Source organism: Fundulus heteroclitus, chromosome 7, assembly GCF_011125445.2.
Source record: "Fundulus heteroclitus isolate FHET01 chromosome 7, MU-UCD_Fhet_4.1, whole genome shotgun sequence".
In the NCBI taxonomy this organism is placed as follows: Eukaryota; Metazoa; Chordata; class Actinopteri; order Cyprinodontiformes; family Fundulidae; genus Fundulus; species Fundulus heteroclitus.
Window position 1 is genome coordinate 26,106,342 of NC_046367.1, and position 9,291 is coordinate 26,115,632.

Here is a 9,291-nt window from a genome sequence, read left to right on the forward strand (position 1 = left end):
AGGCGGTCAGCCTGTTTGGATAAACTCATCTCCAAGTTAAATCAAACCATTTTTAAACGGCGTATTGCGCATGATCTGAATATGGAAAATAAGAATGGAAGCACAGAGCAGTGCCGCCAAACGCGTTTAATAAAATGAGCGAAGCGCTTACCTCCTGGAGATCTGACGCGCGAACTCAATGCCGCAATCAAAAAGAGAGGGGACATTGCGCCCTTCGTGTGAGAATGCGTAAAAATAAACTGCGTGCATTTAAAAAAAAAAATTAGATCAAATCGCGTCCCTGGGTGACAGTCTGAGGCAAGAGGCAGCACGGCACATGATTGACGGCGGGGTTTTTGGTGTTTCTGTCTGCGGTCGGGCTTCTCATTGGCTGACAGCGAACCCCCGGCCAAGAACGCGGCCACGAGATTGGCTGCGCGTCCTCTCCAGCTGTACTTCAAAGAACACGCTCGCTACAACTAGGTAGTGTCGGGGCAGCTGCGAGCCAAGAGAGAGAAACAAACCCGTGTGACCCAAGTCACAACGCGGTGAAATCTCAATCACATTGGAGTCATACAGCCTCGACACCGCGGACACTCTCGGCGCTGCGCAGAGCCCGGATATGGCTACGTCTATACTCGGGGTGAGTCTGACTTCAGTCGTCTAAAAAAAAGTTACTTTGCGTCACAAAAACAGAGAAACTTTGTTGTTTTTGTTGTACATTTTTACGTCAGCTGTCACCGTTGACGATTGGACTTTTTTTATTTGACTTTATCTATTTTTTAGATAATCATAAACAAAATGCTTGTTTGCCAGAAAGAAACCTGTTTACTTTGCAGCAGTTTTAACTTTTGCCTCATGTTCCAGGAAACATAAGGCAGACGTGCAACAGAAAAGTACCAACCTTTTTTTATCCGACTTTTTTGCGGATCTGTATCATTAAACACGACGTTTTCAAACAAAGTGTCTCAATATGCAAACTTGGTAGCAGTTTTAATATTTTATCAGTGTTTAGGAAAGTTATTGAAGCTGCTCCTTGTTGCTCATATGACATAAACTATTATGTGTCGATGCATTTTCAGTAGGATCCTTAACAAATGGCATTGCTTCATAGATTATTATCATTTGCAGCTTCTCACTTCATTTGTTGCTGCTTGTTTTTAAAGAGAAACTTTCTCTGTGTCCTCTCAGGAAGAGCCACGGTTTGGAACTACACCCCTCGCTATGTTGGCCGCAACCTGCAACAAAATCGGCAACACGAGCCCCCTGACAACTTTGCCAGACTCCAGTGCTTTCTCCAAAGGCGGATTTCATCCGTGGAAAAGGTCCTCCTCCAGCTGCAACCTGGGCTCCAGCCTGCCCGGCTTCACGGTGGCGACGAGCCGAGCCTCGACGGGACTGACGCCGACCAGCGGCGCGGGCAACAGCGCCTTCTGCTTGGCGTCCACCTCGCCGACCTCCTCCGCCTTTTCCACCGAGTACAGCGGTTTGTTCTCCAACTCCGCCGGCGTCACGACGCAGGACTCCGGCCAGTCCGCCTTCATCTCCAAAGTGCACACCTCGGCGGAGACGCTGTACCCGCGGGTGGGGATGGCGCACCCGTACGAGTCGTGGTACAAGTCCGGCTTCCACTCCACCATCTCCGGCGACGTCGCCAACGGCGCGTCCTCGTGGTGGGACGTCCACAGCAACCCGGGGTCGTGGCTGGACGTGCAGAACCCCGCCGGCACCCTCCAGACCTCGCTGCACTCCGGGACGCCGCAGGCGATCCACTCCCAGCTCAGCGGCTACAACCCGGACTTCTCCTCCTGACGCACTCGGCGTTCAGCTCCACCGGGATCAGCCCGTCCGCGTCTCACCTGCTTTCCACCAGCCAGCACCTGTTAACGCAGGACGGCTTCAAGACAGTCATACCCACGTACACAGACGCTTCCGCCGCCAACGCCATGATTACGGGCGGCACTTCAGGAATAAGTAGCTCATCCCGGTCCTCCAGGCGTTACTCCGGCAGGGCGACGTGTGACTGTCCGAACTGCCAGGAGGCCGAGCGGCTGGGGCCCGCCGGGGCCAGCCTGCGGAGAAAGGGACTGCACAGCTGCCACATCCCGGGCTGCGGCAAAGTCTACGGGAAAACCTCCCACCTCAAGGCGCACTTGCGGTGGCACACCGGCGAGCGGCCTTTTGTGTGCAACTGGCTTTTCTGCGGCAAAAGGTTCACTCGGTCCGACGAGCTGCAGAGACACCTGCGCACCCACACCGGCGAGAAACGGTTCGCCTGTCCGGTGTGCAACAAGCGCTTCATGCGCAGTGACCATTTGAGCAAGCACATCAAAACGCACACGGCGGGCGGAGGGGGCAAAAAGGGCAGCGACAGTGACACCGACACCAGTAACCTGGAGACCCCGAGGTCCGAATCCCCAGAACTTATTTTAGAAGGGGTGAACCCCAGAATCACAGTGAAGGATCCGTCTCCTCACGACGAGCCGTGAGGCTTCACTCTCCAAACAGAAACAACAAAACGACAGCAGCTTATTGAATAACCTGCGCAATTTAAAACGGGTCCAATTTCAAAGACAAAAAAAAATAATAATAATAATATTATTTCCAGAGCAACTGCAAAAATTTAAAAAATATATATATTCTTCTCTGGCGTGATGAGTCTGTCTTTCGTAAATTCACCCTAAAGAAAACATGAATTCACTGTAGGTATATTTGGGGGGGGAAAAAAGATGAAAAGGATGTCGACAAAAGGCTGCGCTAAACCCTGTTGAACTTTGCTTGGACAGTGTTGTATATTGACGACTAAAAGAACAAACAAAAGAAAAAAAAAAGACTCAAGTGTGTTATTTTTCATGTAAATGTTAATAGGCTCTGATTGTTTTCTTCGTGTTGGTATCCTGGAAACCAGGGAGTTTTACTTTTCGACGCACTTTTGTGGATATGTATGTAACACAGCTTTTTTTTTAAACAACTTGTTAATCATTTCTTTTCTTTTTTTATTTCTTTGCTAAAAAAAGAATTATCTATATATAAATGTTTACCTGTATAAAAGTCACACGTATAAGACGTTCATTTATCGTAATTAAAACATGTTTAAAGCATGCCGTGTGATGCAGTTTATATTTATTTGTTAGGATTTGATTTGTTTTATTTTTAAAAACTTTAGCAGCCCAAAATAAAAAAAATAATATAAAAAAAACCCTCTATACTCCTATGGTTTCCCCCTATGGAATAAATTAATGTTTAATGCCCCGGCAAAAAAGACATTTCATGGCCAAATGAAAATCTTGTTAAATTGTATTAATTAATTAGGGGATTCGTGTCTTATCAAATATCTAATTAATCTCCGAGATATCCATTGTTCACTTTATTCAGGGACACCGCTGACAAAAGTGGCAAACCATATTTTTTATTTTAATTGTCCAAACTGATTGCCTTTCACTTGCACGGTTATGGATACATCTTTCTTTTCTTTATTTTTTTGCAGGAAAACATGAATGTAACGGGAAAGGAGTGATTTATTTTTACTGAAGGGGGGGAGAAAAGGGGCCAAAAAGTCAAATGCAAATGTTGAATTTTAAATGCTTTCTGCGCGCCGCAGTCAAATGGCCCCTGCGTGTTATTTGAATATCAGTGGCCCCGCATTGAAACGGTTCAAGGATGCTCCCTGACTTCTTTGTGCTTACCCAGTGCAGCGTCCGACTCCCAGAGAAAAAAAAGGGGGAAAAGAGAGAGAGAAAGAGAGACGGGAAATAATTACAGCATGAATCCAGGACTGGGAATACATCATGGAAGAGTATCTCACCCAGACAAGCCTCAATTTTTACCCCCCCCCCCCCCTCCCTTAAGTAGGATGTTAAATTGAGCAGAAGGCAAAATAGGGAGGGAAATTATTTTCATTTCCTTTTGTGCAACTGCGATTTTTAGAGGAAGCGGCCAGATTGTAAAACTATGACATTAGGCATTCAATTTGTCCTTAACAAAAAAAATATATATACAAAAAAGGGGGGAAAATATAAAAATAGGAAATTGTATAATTTTACAATCCCAATTATTTTACAATTGTCAAAATGTTTTATGCCTAATAGCTCTATTAATTTAGCATTATATTAAATATAAAAGACTGCACTATGTATAAAATAACCTTATGACTTGAGAAAAAAAAAATATAAATCAGGGTTAATTTCTCCTTTGCTGTTATTTTTAATTTTATTTATGTATACATGTCGTTTTTGGTTTCAGAACGAGTTATAACCAGGAACAATAATTGTTTCATACAAAAATGCATCAAATTAATTCCATTCAATAGCTAAAGAAAAACTTTTGGATTTTTTATTTAAAAAAAAATAAAGAAAAATACAAATATTTGTATAAAATTAAGTTGTTTTGATATTATTACCCGTTTCAATAATGTATCTCATCATTAATTTTACTCTCTGATACACTTAATTTTTTCCACCATAAATAAGAAAACAAAATAAGGATGAGAGAGTCCACATTTTTAATGTATTGTTTTTATTTGACAGGAATTGATAAGCTTCCAAAAAAATCACTTTTTACAACAGAAATAAAAAGGAGAATGGAGCACAGCAGGAGAATAAATCACAGAAAGTTCTCTTTCTTGTGGACTACTGATGACCAAAATTAAATCAAACAGTTTATGCAAACACATTTTTTTTCCAAGGTAAATAATTTGTTAACCTTTTTATTAAAAACGATGGAAAACGCCGGCCAGAGCGCGCTGAGGCGATTATTGACATTTTCTGTTCACTGCTGCCCCCTAGCGGAGAGAAACTAGAGCAACGCGCGGTTTGTACATAACATTTTAAAAGCAGGGATCCTACAGGATGTTCAAGCTTTTACAGCCATGTAAAAAAAAAAAAAACATAACAGTTGTTCCCTTTTAAATTGTGGAGAACATTTAAAACAAAAAATGAAAACGTTAATGTCTCCGTTTGATCCGGTCCCTGCTTCTCGCTTCGCCTGTCCCTACTCCTGCTCCTACTTCTTCCCCGATCCTCTCTTTCTTCCCTCCTCTCTCTGCTTCTGCTCCTCCTATCAGCTGTTCTGCCTTTGTTTCCGTCTGTGCTTCTCCTGCTCCTCTCGCCGTCTCCGCTGTGACGTCTGTCCTTACCCCGGTCCTCCCTGCCTCTCTCGCGGCTTCCGCTTCTGTCCAACCACGCCGTAGAGCTGCTGACTTCCTGTCTGTCCCTGCTGTTGTGCCTCCTTCTCTCCTGACCTCCCTCCAGTTTGATCTGGTTCTCGGGGCTGCCACTCCGACTCCTGCTCCTTCCCCTCTCCGTCCGTCTTTGCCTGTAATCTCCAGAGTCCTCTTTAGCCCTCTTCTGTCCAGCGTGGGGGCTCGATGACCTGCTTCTGTGAGAGGAGGCCTTTTTCTGACTCTTGACTCTTCGCTCGTTCTGCGAGCTGTTATCCCGACGGGACTCTTCATTCTTGCTCCTCTTCCTCTTTTGGCCCTTGGACTTGCCCTGACTGTCTGAATCGGAGTCGCTGTCCCGCTGCTGCTGCTGGAGGACTCGCTCGAGCTGTCGCTGCTCGCTTGCTTCTTCTTGTGCTTTCTTTTGCTCTTCTTCTTCTGTTTTTTGCTCTTCTTTTTCTTGGACTTCTTTTTTTCCAAGCGGTCAAGTTTTCTGTAGAGCGAGGAGAAAAATAAAAAACAAACAAAGAGCGTTCAACGTAAGTTTTTCAGACCAGACAGCAGGAATATTCCGCCACAGGTCTAATGAATCGTTTCAAAGTGTTTACAGCCGATGCAAAACACAGCAACGTCAAAATCTAGAAACAAAACAGTCAGATAAGATCTAATGTGTCTCTATTATACAAGCTTATTGTTGATTGTATTTTTTGTGATGGAAAAAAAAAAAATCATTTATCAATATTATTGTTTCTGATATACTTCCCACTAGTCTTTAAAACAAATGGGCCACAAACAAAAACATTGAAATGCCGTCACCTGAGCAGCTTCTGTTTCTGTTTGGTCGTTAACGATTTCAGAAACTCCACCTCAGGATCGTCCTCTTCCTCGCTGGCAACGTATTCCTGATAAATTATAAACATTTACACATTTACTGGAGTCAGAACATCAGTTTGCAGATCCACAAAGCTTTCTGTAGGGACCAAAGAACCAAAAACAACTTAAAGAGACCAGCTTTTCCCAGTATTTCAGCAGATTGAAGTCAGACTCGTAACAGCAGTAGCATCATCCGCCCTTGTACTTTTTTTTGTTAAAAACCACAAACTGGTGCATATTAAAGACATTTTAAGTGATAGACCAACAGAGATTAAGTGTGTGATTGTGAAAGGGAAGAAAAATGTGCATCCAGCTTTTGGGTTGCCGGTTGTGCCGTCCTCTACACGGCTTGTGGGAAAGCCCGAACAGAAATACTTCTGGTTTTATCGTAATAACGGATCATTTCAGGCCACCGGGTGTTGTCTCGTTAACAGATTCTCTGAGCGGCTCCTCCTGTGTTACCGTCGTCTGCTTCCCTGATTCAAAGTCTCCTCGCCCGACCCGGCAGTTCAGGCCGACCACCTCGGTCTTTACATTCTCAGACGACGGCTGAACAGTACTCTGCGAGATGTTCGGAGATGGTTTTATACCGCGATTAAGCTTTAAATTTCTCCACAACTTCCTATCTTGTCCTGTCGGTCGTGCTGCTTTGATCTCCACCATGCCGCTTGTTCACTAATGTTCTCCAAGAAACCTGTGAGGCCTTCAGAGAACAGCTGGATTCATCATTAGATTAAATACCACACGGGCAAACTGTTTGCTCATTAGATGAATCCTATAATATCAGAGTAAAGGAGAAAGAATTTCTATGCAGGTAATGCTTGTTTAGTTGTTTTTTTTTATTGTAAAAATCATTAAAAACCATCGTATCGTTTTCTTTCCCCTCCACAACTGTGAACCACTTTGCGTTGAACCCTCACATAAAATCCCACCAGAACACATTGAAGCTTGATGTTGTAATGTGACAAAATGGAAAAAAAAAGATTCAGGGCGTATGAATATGTCTGCCAGGTACTGTACTACTGTATACGTGTGTGTGTGTGTATGTGTGTGTGTGGGTGTGTGTGTGTGTGTGTGTTTGTATATTGTCCTGCGCACACCAAGATGACAGTGTGAGATAATTACCTGAGATGGATCGCAAACAGTAGAGCTCCGATCAAGGACGCACTTTTTCAGGGCAAAGCCGCTGTTTCGCATCTCGGCCATTAACTCGGAGGGGTGCATCGACGGGCCTGTTGGCACAAATCACAGCCTCAGAGTCCCATTGATGTGGGGACGCGTACAGTCCGCTATCTCCACAGTGGGAATTTCAGAGGCGGCTTTGTTAACAGAATGGGACATCAAATCAACTCACTCCACTTCCGGCTGAGCAAATCATACAATATCGTTCTCTGCCAAAGCAGCAGTTAAGGGAATCAGAATACACAATAATTACATTTTTGTCCCCCCTCCTCCTCCTCCTCCTCCTCCCGGCACAGGAGGGGGACCATTACAGCACTCCACCATCAACCCCTCTGACTGGACTCTCCTAGGGTAAACATTATTACTTTACAACTCAACTCGCTGATTGCAGAACTCCGAATCAGCTCAAGGCGGGAGGCTGGAGCTGAAGCCGAGGAGAAAAGTGCAGCGAGGAGCCAGACAGATAAAAGCTCCTTCAGCATGAAAAACGCTCGACCATGCTCAGGGTTCGCATTCTTACCAACGCGGGCATGTTGGAAGAAATATGTCATCAGAAATGCTCTTACATCATCCCCGTTTGGCAGCGTAAGCTCTAACCCACCAGCCTATGTTTGGATGCTGTCAACTTTTATCTCTAAATAAAGCTAAAGATTCAATTGACATTTCAAAAGCACACTTTATAGAGAGAAAAAAAAGGAGATTTAATCCTGTATCACATACCTGCTGCTTCGTCTGTGGCCATGGAGCTGGCGTTGATCCCCGACAGTCCGAACAGCGGACACTCTCTGTCCGTGTTCACGTGGCCCCATTTGTGGCATTTGATGCATCTCACGTTGCGCACCTCGAGAAACAAAACGATCTAATTTAGTTGATTTACATAGCAACAAATGTCATCTCAAGGCATTTTATAACACAAGCTGTTTAATTTATATCCACAAAAAAAAATCATATTAATTCATTACAGTGGAGCCTAATCTTATTGTCAGATTTAGATAAGAGTACATCCAATGATATCCTAATTGGTAGCACGACACATTTGGGGAAATTACTTTAGTAAAGCACATTGTAATTGACTAAATACCAAAGATTTAGCATTATATGCTAAACAAACAATGTAATTTAAGATGATGCTCTTAAAACCCGAGGGTGTCCGAGTTACTAAAATCTCTGCAGCAAAACTGGAATCCAACTAAACAAGCAGAGATGCACCATCTGGCCTTTCCCAGCCGATGCTGACCTGCTGATTTTGTTTTTGACTGATTCAGATTTTCTTTTTAGGAGTACAACATTTTGGAGAGAAAATGAATATGCTGCAGGTTCTCCAATAAAGGTGGGGCCTTATTAATCCAGCTCAAAAATAATGAGGGAATTCCACAAAGTATAAATATTTGACCTTTCTCTGACATCTCCTAAACTCAGGAAGTACATCAAACTAAATGTGGTTGATTGATGATGTGCGGATCTTAGTTTTGGTGAATTTAATGGTTTTATGTTTGTTGGATATTAGACCTGTTGATCAGGGGCAGTAAAGAGAAAACTAGCCAAGTCCAATATCTGCCCAACTAATTGGTGCATCACAAAAAAACAAAAACAAAAAAACGCTTGAAATCACGTTCAATACTCAGAAAATAAGGAAATTTGTTTCTTTTAAAAAAATATATATGTTCTAAGGCGTGTTAATGTTGTAACTTTTTTAGTGTTAGTACATATAGCCGTCTTTAAAAGAGATTTTAAAATTTTATCAGTCTGTCCTGATTAATAAAGGTTAAGCAAAATAAAGCAGCATGCCATGCGGAAAAGCCTGTTTTAACCGTACGGCACCATTTCAATTAGCCTATCTGATTATTTCTGAGCTCTGCTGGAGCATTTTGCTCCGACTCTACAGGACCTCTAGTCTCCATGACCTTTAGCCCTTTCTGGATTTAGATCTGACTAAAATTTTATTCTTCTCTCCAGTTATACATAGATTTTTCCCAACATTTAAAATGGTTACACTTTTGTGCGGTTAGTTTATTGTAGTGATAAGTCAGCGGAGTTTTCCATGATCGACGCAGATTGTTGGTGTCGAGGTCAAACATGAAGAAAAATACCAAAGCTGA

The 9,291-nt window shown here is 43.2% G+C and overlaps 1 protein-coding gene and 1 pseudogene across 1 annotated transcript; one reads left to right on the forward strand and one right to left on the reverse strand.

Moving 5' to 3' along the window:
* The first annotated feature begins 428 nt into the window (after window positions 1-428).
* On the forward strand, window positions 429-3,080 carry LOC118556443 (transcription factor Sp9-like). Its single transcript, XM_036139316.1, is given in 3 exon segments — window positions 429-622; window positions 1,171-1,783; window positions 1,786-3,080. Coding segments are annotated over 3 exon segments (1,317 nt in total). The 5' UTR covers window positions 429-601; the 3' UTR covers window positions 2,469-3,080.
* A 1,841-nt stretch (window positions 3,081-4,921) lies between these two features.
* LOC118563827 overlaps window positions 4,922-9,291 on the reverse strand; it is a 16,275-nt pseudogene continuing 11,905 nt past the window's right edge.